The sequence below is a fragment of the Lupinus angustifolius genome, chromosome LG02, assembly GCF_001865875.1.
Source record: "Lupinus angustifolius cultivar Tanjil chromosome LG02, LupAngTanjil_v1.0, whole genome shotgun sequence".
NCBI lineage: Eukaryota > Viridiplantae > Streptophyta > Magnoliopsida > Fabales > Fabaceae > Lupinus > Lupinus angustifolius.
In genome coordinates, this window is record NC_032010.1 from 22,759,942 (window position 1) to 22,781,183 (window position 21,242).

At 30.5% G+C, this 21,242-nt stretch overlaps 2 protein-coding genes and 1 long non-coding RNA gene across 3 annotated transcripts; 1 reads left to right on the forward strand and 2 right to left on the reverse strand.

Moving 5' to 3' along the window:
- LOC109340470 (transcription factor bHLH51-like) lies at positions 2,708–4,135 on the forward strand. The gene is made up of 2 exons (XM_019578175.1): positions 2,708–3,240; positions 3,484–4,135. The coding sequence occupies exons 1-2, from the start codon at positions 2,923–2,925 to the stop codon at positions 3,961–3,963; spliced, it is 798 nt and encodes a 265-aa protein (XP_019433720.1). The 5' UTR covers positions 2,708–2,922; the 3' UTR covers positions 3,964–4,135.
- On the reverse strand, positions 6,779–7,190 carry LOC109340474. Its single transcript, XR_002106799.1, has 2 exons — positions 7,066–7,190; positions 6,779–6,976 (listed from the first exon to the last, which is right to left on the reverse strand). It is a non-coding gene; the product is annotated as an uncharacterized LOC109340474 (long non-coding RNA).
- On the reverse strand, positions 12,747–13,446 carry LOC109329275 (RING-H2 finger protein ATL66-like). The gene has a single exon (XM_019562956.1). It carries the CDS (start codon positions 13,370–13,372, stop codon positions 12,857–12,859), a length of 516 nt encoding a protein of 171 aa, XP_019418501.1. The 5' UTR covers positions 13,373–13,446; the 3' UTR covers positions 12,747–12,856.

Consider the following 21,242-nt stretch of genomic DNA (forward strand, 5'->3'; position numbering starts at 1 on the left):
AATTTGTAACCAAAAATAAATCTCTTCTAAACATTTGAGGCAAATTCACCAGAGATGAATAAATGATCAATTGATTAAATGTGGTTTGTGCAGCAAATATAAATCATATTATCAACTCAAAATTATATTTCTGTTGAACAATTCATCTTTAGTCGATAACTTCCGCCTAATTAGTTTCCAAGCAAAGCTGCAAATATTCGAAGGCACATACTTAAAGATTTATAACAGTTGGTATATCATTCATCATTTATTTACATTATTTTTATTTAAAAGTCAATAATAATTAAAAATGAATAGTGAATAATGCAATCATAATATAAAAATACCTACACTATTAGTATTTTTTTTTTCTCTTCTAGTCTCACGCTCCGGCTTAATATTATTATGAAATTGTATTTAGATTAAAACATCTCTATCTATTTTCTAAAAAGCATAAGTAAAACAGGAGAGATCCATTTACTTAGTAAACTTTTAAAACTTACTCCACATTCTAACATTAAAGGATCATGAGACAATGATAAATAAAAATAATAATAATCACTTAAGTTGTTTATAAAATAAGAACCTATAAGATAATATAAGAGATCAAATTTTAAATATCATATCTCTATTCAGTTAGTTAATGAAATAGAACTCTTAAGATGAACTTATATGTTAATCACTTGGTGTATAAAAATAAGTCTATTACTACTAGTTATAAGTCAACTCTAAAGAACCTATAAATTAACTTTTGTTTTTTTTGTCAAAACCTAAAATAGTGACTTATTTTTTTGTCAAATAAATCTTTTTTTCTATCTTAAACTCAATCATTCCATTAGAGCTACACCAGTAAGACACCACGTCTTGAATCAAATCTTTAAACCATTAATTTCCTAGGACTTTCCTTCTTATAAACTCTTTCACTCCTCCCCACATATCCAATATGGGACTTCACACTTAAATAAACCAACAATTTCATATATAACTTTACCCTTTCAACACATTTTTATTGTGATTTGTGACTCCTTCACTTGCCGACAATATATGAATAAACAAACGATAGCATTTCATGCATATCATAAAGAAACACACCATATATCACTTATGTGAGATAGCAAAAATAGATTGTTCATCTGTGGTGAATGGTGATGTGTGAGTTTAGCACTAGTCATTACTAACATATAAATAATGTGATATGCTCTGAGATTATGGGACCCAAAAGCCTGAAATTGCGATTAGACAAAATAAAATGGAGAGAGGGAAACCAAAAACAAGAAACAATGAAAAAGATGGAAGAAGAAAATACGGATTCATAAGAAACCACACATTTTTTTGTTAAAGATAGATAAGAGAGCCTAGCAAAGTGAGTGGTTGATCACTAGTCTTATCACTCTTTTAAGTTGCTTTATTATTATGAGTTACAATTTTAAGTGAAAATGGGACCCTCCTATGATTCTAGTTGAAGCTTTCTTTGTTTGCTAGCTTGTGCTTGAGACACAATAAGTGAGGTTTTCTATCTTAGTACCATTAAAGTGTACAAAATAAGCCACTTTTACTGAGTGGCTTTCTTTAAACTTGCACCTTCCATTCAAGATACATGAAGGAAACCAACCTTTGTTTTGGAAGCATGCATCATTGGACTAGTCCACTTGCTTGTCTAATATATGCTGAGATTAGTACAGTGGGTGTCCAAGAGGTATCTTAAATCTTGAAGAACAATCTGTTTTCTTTTTGTATAATCAATGGTATCTATTCACTCTATGGATAAGAAATTAATTTCTTTCAGGGTGTGTGGTTGTCTCTCTCAATAAGTGTCGCTTCCAAGAATCGAACAGTTGACATTTTGTTCTATCTGGGTATCCAATAGGGTCTTACACTACTAGATCAATACTTTGTTAGTATAAGGATAACCCCTTTAGCAATCTAGTTGTGTCATGCATTTGTCTAATTGTTGGAGCAAATCTTAAGTTTGTGATTGTGTGTTTGTTTTCTTTCCACACCTTTTCTATTCTTGTCACCTTGGCAAAGACTGAACTAGTTCTACCAAATTGAAATTAAATGTGCAAGTCCTTACCAAAGTAACAATGATATCAGTACATAAAATAATAAGTAACAATGATATTTGCATCATTTTTTTATGGTTGTAAGAAAGATATAAAAAAAGTGGTGCAAGAATTGTTATTAAAGAATCTTAAATGAACTGGCTCCACAACACATCTTTCTTTATTAACCACCACACATATAACACATTGAATTTGGATTATTCACCCTCGATATCAAACTACTGTTGAAACATTTTATTTCTAGGACATGTCTTAGGTAAAGGCTTAACAAATATGAGGATTTTTATTTTAACATGAAACTTCATACTAAAGCTTAAACTCCTAAAAGAATAAAATCTTATACATATTCAACTTTTATGATTATGAGATAAAAGTTCAAGGATAAGTGCAATTAGGATCAAGACTCTATAATCTACAAAGAGCCCAAGTGGTTATAATTCCCAACAAAACAAATAAAACACTGTGATTATCCATAGAAGAATATGATACTGATCATAATCCACTATATCTACCACTGTTACAATGTCATTTCCAGCAGTGATTCCAAGCCTATTTGATTCATTTATGGTTCTAATTCTTAGTCAGCAAGGATACAAATTAAGATAAGTCTATTAGGCCTATGCTTTATTTATTTTTTCCACTCCTTAAACTTCAGATTCTTTACAAAAGCTAAGTTGGCAAGGTGGTATCATTGAGGAGATTTTTCTTGCTGAAGTGACTGTCAGATACAGCCAAAATGATTTCCATTTGACCAATTAAAGGTTATTCATTATTGTATATCACATCAATCAGCATCAAGATAAGAAGAAAATCACCATTAAGCAAACAGTAGCACTGAATAGGAGATAAAAAGCTAAGAAGACCAGAGAGAACCTTCAGAATGGTTTCTATTGTGAATATGGAAAGTTACTACAATTCTTGTTGGCCTCTATGCACTAATTGGACTCAAAATACTCAATGCAATTCTGCACCAAACAGTGGTCAATCTCCTTTTTCAGTCCCAACACAAACAATGCCTCATGCCTCTGACTTTATTCAACCAAGTGAGTACCCTTCATGGCCTTTACCAATTGAAGGGGCTGCAGAACATAGAGCTGCAAGTGCTTCCAATAGCCATAGCCAAGCTGAGAAAAGGCGCCGGGACAGGATCAATGCACAGCTTGCAACCCTCCGAAAACTGATTCCAAAGTCTGATAAGGTAAAGGATTTTCATCACATAGATCATTTAGTAAGTAGCATAGTTAGTCCTATCAAGTATATACTATTTAAGGCATGGAGTCTTTTCTGAACATTAAACAAGAAAAAACATTCAGATTTGATCCATTATACTATGAATAGTTTTAGTACTAGGTTGTATGATAGTGTCACAAGAATTTCCATTCCATTGTCCATTCTTAATAGAAAAGGGTGCTAATATATGATAAATTTTGTGTGGTTGCAGATGGACAAAGCAGCATTACTCGGAAGTGTTGTAGAACATGTTAAAGATCTAAAGCGAAAAGCCATGGATATGAGCAAAGCCATTACAGTTCCAACTGAAATTGATGAAGTAACAATTGACTATTACCCTGCTGCTGAAGATGAAAGCTACACTAAAGTAAACATATTCAAAGACAACATTACCATCAAAGCTTCTGTTTGTTGCGATGATCGACCGGAACTGTTCTCTGAACTCATCCAAGTCCTCAAAGGCTTGAGACTCACAACCGTTAAAGCTGACATAGCGAGCTCGGGTGGGAGAATCAAAAGCATATTGGTGCTTTGCTCGAAGGATAGTGAGGAGGGTAGTGTTTGCCTTACCACTCTCAAACAATCCCTTAAATCAGCTGTGAACAAAATTGCTTCACTATCCACAGCATCAAATTATCCTACTAGAAGTAAGAGGCAGAGGTTCTTTTTGCCTTCTCATTGCTTACAATAATTTAGTATAAAAGTCTTTGGTTGTTTTCTTCTTAGGAGGGACATTTCAATAGGTGAGATTATTTGTTATCATTTTCAACATTTATATAGCTATCAAATATAAAGTGAGTTCATTTGGCAGAAAAAAGTGTTGGTTTTGTGCCTCCAATTATGGCAAGTTAAAAGAGAAGAAAGGATAAAAAGAACCAAGGCAAAGCATATGCAAAAGGTTAGATGAAGTCCATTGAATAATTCCAATATAGAAACTTGAGCAAGAGATAAAACAGTGATCAAGGTAGTGCTTTGGCACCTGATGGAATACCACATGTTTTGGTGAATGCCATTGAATATTATCTTATGGTGTATATAAAGTTAGAATAAGTATAGTATATATTAGGGATGGCAAAAAAATCTAACATTTAGGTGACTGTGAAAATACCTACAATAATAGCTTATGGGTGGGAGCGGGTTTTGTGATACTCGCCTACGGGTACCGGCAAATTTATATATTTAGTTTTTAGTTAAATTTTTATATATATTTATTATTATTTTAAGATTATATATCATATACTTTATTATATTTCATAATAAATTATACATATTTAACTATAATCATAAATTTATCATCTCCTTTGCTCTGAGAATAATCAAAAAATGAAATTATTTATGTAACAATTATTTTTATATATTGATTATTAAAAATTATATAAATATATAATTAAAATTAAAAATCCGTTGGGTACCCACAAATACTCGCATGGCTACCCACAAATATTGCGGATTTGGACACGGGAAAGTACTACCCGCGCCCGTTACCATCCCTAGTATATATTGATACACGAGTGACTTTTAAATAGAAAAAAGAAATTTATGTGACGGGGTGGCTGGGGGAGTAGTAGAATTATATATTTCTTTGCCTTATCAAATTCATTTGTGACTATCAAGCATTCATGGCTGCCTCAACTGGCATTGTGTTGTGTGTTGCATCTATTTACGGCTGATGGTGATTCGCAACCGCTAGCCATCTTCATGTGGCTAGTTCTGGCGGCTGCCGCAACCGCATGCCATCTTCATACGACTAAGTTATTGCGGCTGCTGGAATCAGCGGATGTACACATTCCAAAACAAATTCCCAAAATTTGTAAACTGCTTCAGGTTTGATATATGTAATTCCAATCACAAACTCAACCCAACCCCAATTTATATAAATGTCCAATAATAGATTTATTCTATATATAACATTAAAAGACAAAGATGTCCATTTGAATAATAAAAGGCATGATTTAAACGAGGTTGATACAGATTTGGATTACATAAAAACAAACAGGGGCAAAATGGTAACCATCATTAGCCCTACTACATCCAAGTTGAATTCAAATTTCATGCTAAGGGTTGCGTAAACACAAACGAAACCTAAATCCGCTCCATTGCTATCTAGTTCAATCAACATAGTCTTAAATTAAAAAACAATACAAAATAGTCCCCATCTGTATTATATCTATTATTGTTTTAATGCATTTTTCGTTTTAAAAATAATAGTATTTATGTGACACTAAGAAAACTTTCAAACTTAATTCGTTGAAGTTTAATTAGCATAAAACACAGGGTCAAAGCTGTTTAATTGAGAGCTTAAATTACCTCCGTAGTACATATACGAAGCCTTATTAGAAAAAATGTTTCAAATAATTGAAAACATGACATTAATGTATCAGCGTAACATCACAAAGTAATATTTACCCGCTAAAATAGTCTCAAGTCCTATTCTAAATACACATTCCAGTGTGCACCACCTTAAGTCCCTAATCATATTTGACACTACCTCAATGCAATAGCATGGAGATGACACTACCTCAAAGCAGTAGAATGGAGTTGACACTACCTCAAAGCGATAGAATGGAGTGAAAGGGGTCGTGGATTCCAGGTTCAGCAACAACAAAATACTAACATTAAACATTTGCGATAAAAAAATACAAACTGGGTCAATTTCTACAAATGAGATATACCATCTTTATCATCCTTCAAGCACAGCATATAATGCAAAATATTAACAACGTTAGTTCATGCATATGAGAAGATCTTGAAATCGAATACCATATTTTGATAATATAGCTTACTAATTGGTCTTTCTAAATCTTTTCATCAGAAAAACAGATATTTCCCGTAATCCAAAATGATCAAGTTTATGTGGACTTTTCTTTAGAAGCACAAGATTTTGAAATACAAAACGTAAGCCAAATTTCAACAACCCTATTAAGGGTTAAACTAGACTCTCCTGAACAGATTTCGTTCGAAAACCTCAACAATGATACTACATGGAACATACAACATAGTATAAAAAACCGGACAGCAAGTAAATAGCTGATCGATAAGACACTGGGCATATAAATAGTTGATCGAAAATACACCTAAAAATGTTACGACTTAAAAGCCAAACTCATTGTGGGACTCCTAACAATGTTTGCACGTCCATGACGGCTACTGAGCACTGAGCCCATGGTGACTCTATCTTTTGGCGGAAATATCGCTTTATCCAGCTTAGGTAGCTCTTCTGGTGGCACAACTCTCAATGAAAAAGACTAATTGTTAAGACTTGAAAACGAGGAGAACTCGACCAAAAGACTAATCTATTAGGAAGAAGAGTGTCTTTGCTTAAATACCCTATTGACTTTGCAAATGTATTCAATGTGAGACTCCAAACATAAAATCCGAAATTCTATAAACCCAAGAGATAGACACAGCAACATCTAGGAGAAGCAGTTAACGAACAACAAAACATCAATCCCAAAAAAATGAGACCTTTGAATCGCAGATGAACAACATTGTTTTCAGCTAATATAAGCTTAAAATAAGATCAACATAAAGTCATAAACTAGATGAACCAAATAGAGTATTACAAATTTCTGAATGTCTGAATTGAAAACATAAACAAAAACAAAAAAGACTAATCATCGCAAGGGAGATAAAACACACTACTTGGATCTCTGTCTCATCTTTCGGCGCTTCCTCTTGAGCCTCCTCATACGCTTCTTCTTCCACTACACAGAACACATCACAGTAACAATAAGAACTCAAATTCTATAATAATAAATGAAATGGGTAAAATAATTGACGCAATGTATCATACCTTGGCTCTCATGGTGCTAAGGAACAAAGACCAATAAAGTTTTTCACCTCAAATATTAAAACACAACTAGATGAAAATGGCTGCTGAGAAACAAGGTTGTAAGGAATGGAAGTTACTGATATTTATAGACAGGGTAACCCTAGAAAATAACATGTGTAACTGTTGGGCTTTAACCCAGAAGGCTGGCCCATTAGCTTACAATTTGAAGCCTAGTAATATTAGGCAAAACTCAAAAGGGTATTTTATATTATTCTAAGAGTAAGTTTTTTAAATTTATTCATCATTTTAGCCATTAATTCTCGGAAAATTCAATGATTTTAATTAATGACCATATTTAAACTATTATATTTCCCTATAATAGGGAGTAAGCTTAAAAAACTTACTCTTATAATAAGTGGATCCCCACTTTGATAAGAGTAAACTCTAAATATAGTTGTATTTAAGGTGTTTAAATACTATCAATTTCTCCCTGCACAATTTTTTATATATAAAAAAGTTTGAAGTAATTCGGTTAAAAAATTGATGATAGTAAAAAATTAGGAGAACATATCATTAATAGGATCAAAAGATTTGAGTGGAATGCCACGAAAAATATTTATGAAATCATTCTTTTAGATGGATCAGATGTTAAAGCAATAAGAGATATGTAATAAATGGGCAAAGAGGAGAATTATAAAACTAGGTTTAATAACATTTTTTGTTCCAATTTTTTTATGTTTTTTATTTCACATTTTACCAACAATTGAAATTGTCATCTACATGCCCTTGAATGACTCTTCAACATATAAGTACTCTTCTTTAATCTCAAACATTTTCAAGTATTTAACATGTTAATAAAAGATTGAATTCTTTGTGCTAGTGTCTTTTAAAAGTTTTTTTCACATGATTGTATTTTTGATATCACATATCTAACATAACACATCTTCCATATTGCTACCTAGACTTTTGATACTAATTCCTAAATAACCCTTACACATATAACCATACTCCATAATACTACTTGTTATGATTGGAAGAAACAAATCATACAATACAGAAACTTAGATAGATATATAACTAATGAATCGCTCAACTTATACTCATATTATCATAAATGAAGAAAATACAAAAAAGGCATTTTGTCGTATTATCAGACCAACTTCAACACAAAATATCCCTAAAACGGGAAAAAGCTATTTTCATGATTTCTCGTGTTGAAGGATTTCCTAAAAGCTTATGAGACTCGTGTGAATTCAAATAATTAATTAAAAAAATCATTAATAAAACTTAACTACACCATCCTTTTCTATAGTTTATACCTATCAAAATGATACCAAAACTCAAAAAATTATAGAGCATAAATATGTTTATATGTCTTTTTGTAACACCCAGCTTTCAAAGTTATGTCATTTTAGAATTGGGCTTGGATCAGGCTTATCCATTCAAATTTTGAGGATCCATTTTTCCTTTATGGTAATCATTAGTTTGGCAATATAGATTGTACAAGTGACTTAACATTGATTGATGCAAAACATATAACCTTCTAGTTCTAACAAAGTGCAATCAATTCCTTGGGTGCTCACATATTTTTAATTTTCTGGCAAGACTTGATATGTTGAATTAGTCTTAGGAATGCACCATGGTTGCCATCCTCATGCAAGGATGCCAAATTTCGCATCTTGACTTATATAGTTTGTCTTAACAATTTTATAAACTTACAAAAGTAGATTTATGATAATGCTTACATATGCCTGGGTTGAAAAAATTAATATCAAATTCCACACATATATATGAAGAGTCTAAAAACAATTAAAATTGAAATAAATTTGTTAATGTTAACTGGTTATGGATGGAAAATATATCAGGTAGGAGAGTTCGTGTTACATACCTATAGATATTCTCAACTTAGACAGGATTGTCTCCAGTGCGAAAATACATGTAGGAAACAAAAAACTGTAACCTACTTATAGCAGATTTGTATTACAATTTGACATACATAAAACATAATATATTTTTTTAATATAACTTAATTTAATGGACTATATAGATTTACCCAAATTCGTTAGGATTTCTTATTTCAAGAGGTTGTACTTGGTATAATAAGAAAATAATTTAAAAACAAACCATCTTTGTAAACTTTGACCTAAAAGTTGTGGTTCTGACTTTTCAGTTTTGACATATAAACAAATACTATTATCAAATAATGATGTATAAAGAAGTATAATAGAATTTAATTTATTTCCATAATATTATTTACATTTGAATAGAATTTAATTTATTGCCATAATATTATTTAAGTTACAAATTATAATTTATTTTTAATAATTATCATGGAAATGATAACTAATATGGAAAGTTGTAAATGTTAATATGTTAGTATTATCGTATTATGTGTTGAGTAAGATTTGAATACTCATCATTTTTATTACTCTAATTCTTAAGCTATCCACCATGACCCGACTACTTTATTATAATCCCAATTAACATTAACTTATCAATCTTATTATTGTAAAAAGTTAACATATTTTTTTCATCATTCCTTATATATGTAATATTAAAATTACCAAATTACGTAATTATTGATTGTAATTGTTTGAAATTATTATTTTTATTGATTGTAATTAACAACCTACATAATAAGGTATATTACAAAATCTTGACGCGGATACGTATTTTAAATATATACTCATAAATTGTGATTTTAATATAAGATACGGTGTATAATTTTTAATATTGAAAATAAGAATCATTAAAAATGATAAAATCTTAGACTAACAACTAATGAAATTGCATATATTAATTTATACTTTAAATTTCATAAGATGCATGAACTGTTTTTCATAATAGACAAAAAAAATTGGTATTACAATTACAATTTTTTGGATGATATGATAATGCTAATATCAAACTCGTATGTATATATCATTTATTTTAAATTCTATCAATAGTTAATAAAGTTTAATATTTCCACATTATCAATATATATTTTTATATATTTATTGTTCATTTGCGTGTATTAATTTAATATAAAAATCTATAATTTCAAATAGAATTAGTAATTAGTGCATATATATTATTTCCCACTTAATATACATTTGCATGACATAATAGGTAGGAGTGTAGGACAACGTGGTAGACAAAAGTGACTCATCATAAGTCAACATGTTGTAGGACTTCTGAATGATGTCACTAGAAGTCATATATATGACCCTTCTAAATTCCGATTCAAAACTCAATCAAGGACTATCACTAAACAAATGTCTATTATCATGGACCATTGTCACGTGAGAAGTATTAAGTGCCCAAATTTTGAAGTGGGAATTTAAAGAACAAATTGTATATTTTCTATCAAAAAAATTTATCTAATAAATTAGAAATCTAAATTCTATAGCTTTAATAATTTTATTTTATTTTGTTAATGTATATCCTTATTTACGGTTGTGTATAAATAACTTATAATCAACAAAAGCATTTCAGAACTTTGTAAGGTGTAAATAAAAAGCATTTAAGAAGTTGTAAGGTATAACCAAGAAGCATTTAAGAACTATTCATTAATGTATCCATTTTGGTACTTTACATAAGGTATTGCTTACCAATGATGTATGGCACTCCTTAAATAATCACGAAACGGGGAACTGTATCTCTAAAAGTAAAGTATAAATTTTTTCAATGCATTTAACATGTGTTTGGAATCACAGAAAACACAAGTTGAAGTGAAAGTTACTCATAGTGACTTATGTTGAAACTTGAAAGACTGTTTGGGAAACAAACGTGCACTTAAAAGTTAAAACAGTTGTTAGCAAACTCGTAAAGACTTGTGTGGAGATAGAACTATGTAAAGATAACCAATAAAATCTTGATAATATATTAATATTTTAATTTTAATTAAATTTAATTTTAAATGATATTATCAAAAACCATAAAATACATTTGTCTCTAAATGTGACATATGACATGTGTCTTCATACAAGTTTTCTTCATGAAAACAAACATGCACACTTAATACTCCTAATTTTGTTTTTTTATAGTAGAAAGAGTATCGTCTTATTTTATGGATAAAGAACTAATTTTTTTGTAGTATGTAATTGTCACTTTAAACAAATGTTGATTTCAAGAATCGTACTATTGACATTTTGGTCTTTTTGGACTCTAGTGGAAATTTACATCACTATACTAACAAATTGTTAGAAACTTAAAATCTAAAGGAAAATTACATTCATCTTCCTATATTTATTTTAATTAAATTTGGCTTAAATTGCACCTTTCCAATTTTAAAAGTTGTCACTCCATTTTAGCTAGGGATGACAATAAAAATCGAACTCGTGGGTATCCGCCTGAACCGAACCCAAATTTAATGGGGAAAACCTGATGTGATTGGGTTCAGGTTCGGATTTTACCAGAGGTTAAATTTCGTGTTCGGGTTTGGTATAGCAAACACCCTAACGTGAACTCGTCCTGAAGGAAGGTAATTCAATTTAAAATTGAAATTTCTATCATTTGTCCATTATTTTTAATTTCTAATTTCACTTTACATACTATTGAATCTTCAAACATAAAAAAAATGAAATAATACAAGAGAAAATAGAAATGCTAGAGAAAAATTACACGAAAAGAATATCATATTTTCTTTAATACTTTATCATTTCGAGTTTTTTCGAGTTTGGGTTACCTGAAACCTGACGGGTTTTGGGATAATATTTTTATTTTCAACCCCGTTGAGTTTGGGATTGAATTCGCGTTCAGATTTTGAATTTCGAGTTCGGGTTTGAGTATGTGCAAACTCGCCCCCGCCCCGTTGTCATTCCTAATCTAATGCCATAATTACATTGACTCTTTCTAGAAGATATAAATATAAATTTGAAATTAACGTGATGTCAAATATAATTTGGATTTATTATGTATATGTTGATAGTGTAATGGTTTTTATACTGCAAATTATCTATCAATCATATGTTAATAATCATTGACTCTTAAATAAAAATAATATAATAATAGTGGATGATGAGTCGACAGTATAAAAAACTTTACAATGATTATGCATAGCTTTTAAACTCATATAATTTTGCAGAATGCTCAAAATTTTAGAGTGTAAATATTTATACTCATACATTTTATTATTCACCATCCATTTTGAGTAGATTTTTTCATAAGTCAACAATAATTTAAAATCGATAATGGATAACATAATAACAGTATATAAAATGCATGCAATATAGTGCAAACATCTTTTTCTCAAAAATTTATTTGATATCTAATAAAAATGTTTACCAGATTTTTTCTATAAGTTGATCACAAGAATTGTCTCGTAAAAATAAAACGAGTAATGTCTTATTCACAACAATTCACAGACAAAATTTTGTCGTCCTTTTAGTAGTTGTCTGATACAAAATCAGTATATATACTAATAAGCCTTTCTGTAGTGGTGGAAGGCTTCTTATGGGTGAGAATAAAAAGTTAATGATTTGATTTTTAGAAAAAACATTTGTTAATATATATATCAAAAGAAATTAATTTTTTAATTAAAATATAATAAAACTATCGGTAATACTAAAAAAATATATATCTCAAAATAACTACAAGAAGTTGTAAATTTGTATATACACAAAATCCAAATATAACATTCACCCATAAAATATGTATGCAATGTTGCAAAGCAAAAGTAGTAAAACTCCCAATTCATTCTTATAAGTTGCAAAGTGAAACCAATGAAACCAGCAACTAACATCAAATCCAAATGACTCAAAACAAATTATACAGACAAGTAATTATGATTTTCTTCATTGATATTGATTAAGAATCAAAACTCAACTGGTTAAGAATGTCTAACGGGTGGTTCTTGAATGAGAATTGTTGGAAATGAAGAACCATGAAGTTGAAGAGAAGCTCTACACAGAGGACAATTACTATGATTCTGAAGCCAATTATCAACACACTCACAATGAAAGCAATGATCACATCCTGGCAAAACCTTCAATTTCTCTCCCATTCTAAACGCGCTCAAGCATATGCAGCACTCACGCGCGCTATCTTGATCCGACGGCGCTCGATGCAGTACAATCGGTAGTTTCTTTATCGTTTCAGGTTCGAGTCCCTGTTGCGACGGTGAAGTTAGCGGCGCGTGGCGTGTCTGGGATGAAGAGAAAGCCCAGGAGAAGAATATCCGGCGGGAGTAGAGCATGAGAGCGGTGGCAATGACGGCGATAATGAAGAGGACGGAGAAAATGGAGAAGACGGAAAAACTGCGGCCATGGATTTCGAGGATTTCATGGTCGAGATCTCCGCCATCGTCGTAGTGCCAATCGAATGGATTAGAGTTAAAGAACGACATTTTTTAGCATCAACGTAGTACAGTGAAGTGTTGAAGCGGTTGCAAATCGGAGAAGAAAACGACGACGTTTGGATTATAAGGAAAGTTGGTATTAAAATGAATACGTGGATGAGTCTCTATGTCTTACTCGATTATTAACAGAGAGAACTAGAAAGTGAAAATAGAATATGTTATATTATATACTAGTGTGTTGACATACACTGTCGTGTCTGTCAATCCGCTTTCGTTTTCCTATCGTTTGTAATGTATAGTTTGTATTTTATAAATTCAAAAATAATTTTTTGCACTAAATTTACGGTTGAATTTATTCAATTAGTCTAATATTCAATTTTTTAAATACATTTTTAAAATAAGAAGATAATAAGGATAAAATAAGAAAATAATATTATATGTTTTTTGTAGAAATAAAAAGATATTGAGGGCAAAATAGGAAAACACAAATTACACCATGATGAGTGATTATTTTGTGTTTTTCTTTTATTAATAGTATAGATATAGATAAAAAATAAAAATATATTTATCATATTATTTTTTATTTTTTTTAATATTTATCTATATGAGAAAACTGTTGATTGAGATGGAGTTGTCACACTTTTAATTTTCTTTTGTGTATTAATTCAATTAAAAAATGATATCTAAATCTAAAAATTATAAAAATAGAAAATAATTTTTTTATATTATTTTATAGTATAAAGACATGATTTTTTTGTAGACATGGTAGAGAATCTCAGTGTAACACTAGTCTGCGTGAGTTATTACTAGCTTTATTTGCACCAGCACCTAAAAATGATAGTTCGTTTGTTTGATGGATGATGATGTAAATTTTTTCTTTTACTTGGTGAACAAATATTATACATTTATATTTTTTTATATATGGTAATCTACTTTTTCATGGGTTATTTTAATAGTATGGAAACAATATATTAGAAATATATTTTTTTTATAAACATTAATTGAATATAAAGTATTATTTGAAATTAACTTAAGCGAAATGAAAAAAGGTGGAGGAAATTAAATAAATTAATAATAGCATTCCAAAATTGAAGATCTAAGAAGCATTTAGTAAAATTTAAAATATGAAAAATATAAAGTTGAATGTGGAGAGGAAACATTTGTGTCACACACTCCTAAATGGGAAAACTAGATTTGGACATAAAGTTAAAAAATGTTTCATATTAGTCTTAATTTGTTAAACTATTGGGTGGATCAAATAATATCAAATATAATTAATAATGGTATAAATATATGTAAATGCATAATTATATATAATTATATTAGAGGAAAATCTCTCTCACACTCTTCTTATTTGAATAAGACAACAAATTGGAGTAGGGTTTTGTGATTTTTATAATAATAAATTAAGTGAATATCTAGTTCACTCATCTAATTATTCGAGTTTAGCCAGGTTTATAATGGTTTTTTCACAACCTAACCTCTTGTTAGTTAAATATTTTATATATTATCATTTTTTAATATTTTGTGATTATACATTATTATTTCATAAAAAAATTTAGTAATTGAACTACAATAATAAATTTACCATATACATATGTTATTATTCATGTAATAATTTTTTAAATATGATTATTACAACATATATAATTAAAATGAAAAACTCTTTACGTGATTGTTAATACTGTCTACTTACACTTTCGTGATCTGATTTTCAGTTGTAAACTGACTTTGCGACTTAGGAATAAGTGAACTCAATTTTGACTCACCCACATGATTTCAAGTAGCCACTATGCTTTTACAGTCAAAACGTAGAAAACTCTCTATTATGTCTAATTTAGATAAAATAATATTTAAACAAAAAAATGTTTAAAAAAAACACACCCAAAAGTACTAAAAAGAGGTGAGTTTCTATGCTCATACAATAGTAGTTCGATTGCATTGTTTTCGACACGCCAATTTGTCATGTCGTCACTGAACCAAATGTCCACTGTCTCCCCACTCCATATGTCATGTCGTGATCATTCTCCCTCAAACATGTGGAGCCGTGTGCCCACAACTATGTTCCAACTTTCCGCGCTCAACATTCCCTTTAAGTTGTCATTCCAGATTTCGTGTTCCAAATTTTCGTGATATCCCATGCTAGCCCAATGCCTATGTAGGCTGCCTAACAGCCCCCACGACAATATTACCTGAATTTTTGTGGTGGAAGGTATAATAACTTATTCTTTTTCTAGATTAGACATCTCTAGGAAAAAGTAATCATAAACAAGTTTTGTCAATTAATTAAAGAGGAAAGATTCAATTACTCCAAGAATTGAGGGCTAGAATGAAGAGTAAGTTTTTAAAACTTACTTTTCATCATACCCTCAATTCTATGGAAATCCAACAATTTGGATTAATGAGTAAATCTAAACTATCAGATGTCCATAGAATTGATGGCTAGGATAAAAACTAAGTTTAAAAAAGTTACACTTGGAGAAAGTAGATCCTCAATGTTAATTATAATACTATTTTTAAATATTGAAAAAATAATTCTTTTATTTATTATTTTCTATTAAATTGTTGAAAGTTATAAAATTAATTTACTAATATAAAAACAAGCTATTGTGACCTAATTTTCGGTTGAAAACCGAGTTTGCATCTCACACGAGTACTCATAAATATATACACGGGCATGCTTAAACATGTCCGTCTTGTAGTGTCCATTCCTAGTCCTCATTTTATTACTTTACCACTCAATTGGGTTGTACTTGATAAAGTTGTTAATGATCCCTCATCTATGGTTGCCTTCTTCCTCACGACACCATTATTTTTCTCCTCCTCTGTTTCAACTTTGCTTCATGTTTTTGGTCTTTTATTTAGCATTTGGGCTTTGCTTTAGAGAAAGCTCAATGTTATTTTTAATCTTTTAGTTGTTAGTCAGTTATTACCATTTTCCTTTTTGGATAATTCAGTTGGTTATAGTTGTTAGTATACCTTTTCCTTTTGATATTAAGAATTGGTATTAATATAGATCAATCCTCCCTTTTGTCAGGTTCTATATTATTTTAATGAAAGCATAACTGAGGTTATTTTTTACTCTCTTCTCCATGGTTTCATTCCAAACTAACAAAAATCTTATTAAAAGAATGTAACTTACAAATTGTTAACCAAAAATATTTTTAAACACAAAAGTAATTGTATAATAAAATTTTGTGGAGTGCTTCAAAAATTGGGTAACTATTTAACACAGTCTCACCTGTCATAATGAACATCTAGAACATAAAATTTAGGGTCGAACTAAACTACAAACTCCTTATTAGTTTGCTTCGATGCAAATGATTTACGACCGTTGGATGGAAAAGTTATGTTACCAGCTACTGTGGACAAAACCTTTCAGAAGTCTGTATGAGAAGTTAAGACTTCCACATGGACATCTTGTTGGAGAAACACGACTTCAATGATGTCTTGTCCAGTTTTGAAGTCGGGAGGATGATTCAAGACTTCTTTTCTGATGTCTTTTTGTTGGAAAACGACTTCAGTGAGTCCAAAATAACTTCGAAATGAACCAACTTTAGTACATTAGCTTCATGCGACATAGTGAAATATATTTGGTTCTTCCATCGTATTGAATTATATTGGCTTCTTCCAACATAATATATTGAAGGGGCGATTTTGCATATATAATGTTATAGCTTGTTTTTCATTTAGTACTCTTACATTATTTATTATATTTGTTTTCATAAATATTTTATTAGTTATATGTTTGTTCTCTGTAATTATTATTTTTTTACTGTGTGTTCCTTGTTTGATACTATTTTATTGTGAAATAATTTTTTAAAAATAAAATTATTGATTAATTTTATGTTTGTTAAAGTCTATTAGATGGAAGAAGAAATTAATATCAATGAAAAATACTATGATCAAGTACTAATTTGTTTAAAAGTAATTTATTTTATGTTTTTGTTTTTATTTTAGTAATATAAATGATATACTTTAATGATTCTAGGTAGTAAATGAATTTGATAATAGTGATGCTGAAAATATGAATGAAATAAAGGAGGATTTGGATTTTAAAGAAATTGATTTTGGATTGTTAAACATAGATGAAGTGAGGAATTTTAGGTTTTTGAACAACGATGTTGCATACAAATTTTATAAGATGTTTGATATGAAGAAAGGGTTTGATATAAGAAAATATCATACTCGTCGGGATAAGGACGATGAAATTTTATGGCAATTAATTTTTTGTGATAAAGAAGGATTCAGAGAGAAGAAAGGTGATGTGGTTCGGAGAGGATGCCTAGAAAAGAAACAAGATGCGGTTGTTTAGCAAGAATGAAGATTCATGTTGACAAGGAAAAAAGAGGTCGGTACGTGAGTTATTTTTCTGATGAACATAGTCATGAACTACTTGGTAAATATTATGGTGAGATGATAGCCTATAACCGAAGAATAACTGCGACATATATTGGTCAGATGAACACCATGAGAGAGTTGGGCATAGGAACGGGAAATGTTTTTGTTTCATCTACTAGTCAATGTTGTAGTTATCACTATATTGGGTTTTCTAGGAAAGACATGTACAATCAAATCCAGAAGCAAATAAGGATAAGAAATGATGATGCAGAAGCAACCTTATAATACTTGAAGGAGCAATTGAAATCAGATTGTACAATGTATTGGATGCATACTGTAGACGAAGAAAGTAAGTTGCAACAATTGTTATGGCGGATGGATGTAGCATTTTTTACTCCTCAGTTTTCGGAGATGTTCTTGCTTTTGATGCAACTTATGGTAGAAACAAATATAAATTTCCAGTTGTCGTATTTTCTAGTGTAAAATGAGATAGAGGAAATATATGTGTGGCTTTTAGAAAAAAAATTGGTGGCAATGAATGGGAAACAACCAAAGTGTGTTATCACATATGGGGACTTGACAATGAAGAATTCAATCCAATGATTTTTTCCTAAAGCTCACCATAGGTTATGCACTTGACATATATGTAACAACGCTGGAAAAAATATCAAGAAGAAGAACTTTGACAAGGATTTCCAGAAATTTATGTATGCTGATGTTGAGGTTGAAGAATTTCAAATGATGTAGGAGAAACTTATCATCAATCATGGACTTCAAAATAATGTTAGGGCCTCTCAGACTTATCATTGAAGAATATGTGGGCTAGGTCTTATATCTGGGAAAGTTCTATGCTGGTTTGCATACCACATCACGATGCGATGGGTTACATTCACAAATGGGGAGGTACATAGAGTCTGGATATAATGTGACCGAGTTTTTGCATCACTTTTAATAATGTGTAAGCCATATACGCAACAATGAGGTTGTTGAAGATTTTAAATATTCATATGGTGATGACTTATTACAAACTCCTTATCATAATTTAGAGGGTCATGCTGCTTCATTATATACCATAGCGGTGTTCAAACAATTTGTTGAAGTGTTTATGTAAGCTATAAAAATGAAGATAATTTCTACCCACCAAACATCAAGTCATGTAATATACAAAGTCGAAAAGCATTACAGTCCCAACATAAAATAACACGTTTCCCATTACGATGATGGTTCTAATGTGGACATTGAATTTTCATGTAGAAGAATGAAATCATTTGGGATGCCCTGTAGTTATAGTATTTTTGTGTTACTAATTCTCGATATCCCACATTTGCCACCTTGTATGGTTCTTGAGAGATAGACAAAAAAACAAATGATGCTCAACATCTAAATTTTGAATAGTGTGACCTTAATAAAGAATAAGTTCAAAGCAGCATATATGGAACATTGAGTGATGATTGCAGAGTTTTGTATAACCTTGCTTATAAAATGGAGGAATACTTTAAAGAAATGATGGAAAAAGTTTACAATGAAAGTAATATACTCCGATTGAAACAAAGTTCGAGTTCCATGGAAAATGGTGATGCTAATAATGAAGACCAAGTAAGGAATCCTATTAGTGTGCGTCATAAAGAGCGAGATGTTAGGACGAGCTCAAGAGGTAAACATGGTAACCAATATGGCATATGTCGAGAAATTGGACACAATAAACTTAGTTGTCCAAATATTGATAGTTGTAGTCGTTATTTTTTTTTTTTGAAAATGAATGTGAAGTCTAAGTAATTACTTGATGTAATAAAATAATTTTGTTACTTTTTGTAATTTTGGTACTATATATTTCTTGAATCATTTTAAAAAAAATTAAAAACTTACACCACAGTTTCAGCTTAAAAAATATTTCGATTCACAACTACCCAATCATAATTATTAATAATAAATTAGAAATATATTTCTCTTTATGTACTCTAACAAGTTCGATATTTTTTTTACAGGAATCTTCTAAAGATCTAATTAAATTCAGATACGTTAACTTGTTTCCAGAAGAACCATTGCTAGAGGATCTATTACACCTTATTGGGTTTTCACAAATATCTCGCATCAAATCTTGTAACATAGATCCATCATTAGTTACATCTTTTGTTGAAAAATGGAGGCTTGAAATACATACATTTCATCTTTCATGTGGTGAATGTATCATTACTTTGGAAGATGTTTCACTCCAATTAGAAGTGAATGTCAATGGTCTACCTATATCTGGACCCACTTTTTTTTATTGGAATGAATTGTGTATGGAACTATTAGGAAAAGTTCTAATTTATGGACACGATATGAGGGTGTGCAAATTAAAATTAACTTGGTTGAGTCAAAACTTTGCTCACCTGCCCACTCAACCTACACAATTACAATTAGAACAATATTGTAGGACATGTATCCTATACATTATAGGAGGTCAGTTATTATCCGATAAATTTAATAGTCGAGTACATTTAATGTACTTACCTATACTTCGAGACCTAAAAATAGTTCATCATTATAGTTGGGGTTCAGCTAACTGGTATAAGGAGATATGTCGGGAAAAAACCAAATGCAAAGGCAATGGATGGTTGCTTGATACTTTTACAATCTTGGGCGTAATATCGTCTACCTTTCCTTGCACCTAGAGTTCAAGTTCTACCTACTTATCCATTTTCATCAAGGTAATATATATTTTTACGTATACATAAATTTTATTCGTAACAACAAAATTTCCTCTATCCATTATAATTAATATCAAAATTGTATAGGTGAGGTCTCAACAATTATCATTTTCAAGGAATACAACGTGATGATTTGACAGGATATAGGTCACGCTTAGATCATATGGATGTGAACCACGTAAAAATTCATAAGCTCTTATTTCTTACAATTTATAGCAATATTTCAATTCTCTAACAATATGTTCTCATCATTTGTTAATTCAAATTACACCCATTAAGACTGACATCAACAATCTCCCCCGTCATGTCCAACAAAATAAGAAGGTGTGGAGTGTATGCACAACCTTGATTTGTTTCTCGATTGTCGAGTGCCAACAAATAGATGGAGTCAGACTACAATTTGGTTTGGTTCAAGACGTGCCACAATCACTTAACAATATTGATGCACTACATAGAATTGATAAACGTGGAAATCAAGATGCAAACTGTGCCATTAAGCATGCACAATGGATCGACCATTGAAGTCATCGCAGAGATAAAGTCTTGCAAGGATCTCGAATTCGATTTCATATCCATACACACCAATATATGAATTAGTATCTCACCTATTCTAGACTTTTTTTATGTGCAGAATTATAACCCTGAGACTCACTCTCAATAAATTATCAACAAAGTCAACAACAATACTACCATCCAAATCAACCTCCCATACCTCAAACTCCAATAATCCAACCTGTGACAAACTAACATTTTATGTCACAACAATCGATTTATCAACACACAATGTGTGTCTCTTATAATATTTAACTTGGGAAAATGTCTTTCCACGATCAACCATCACACCAACATCGCATTGATGATATCATGCCTCACTATCACTCATTTTT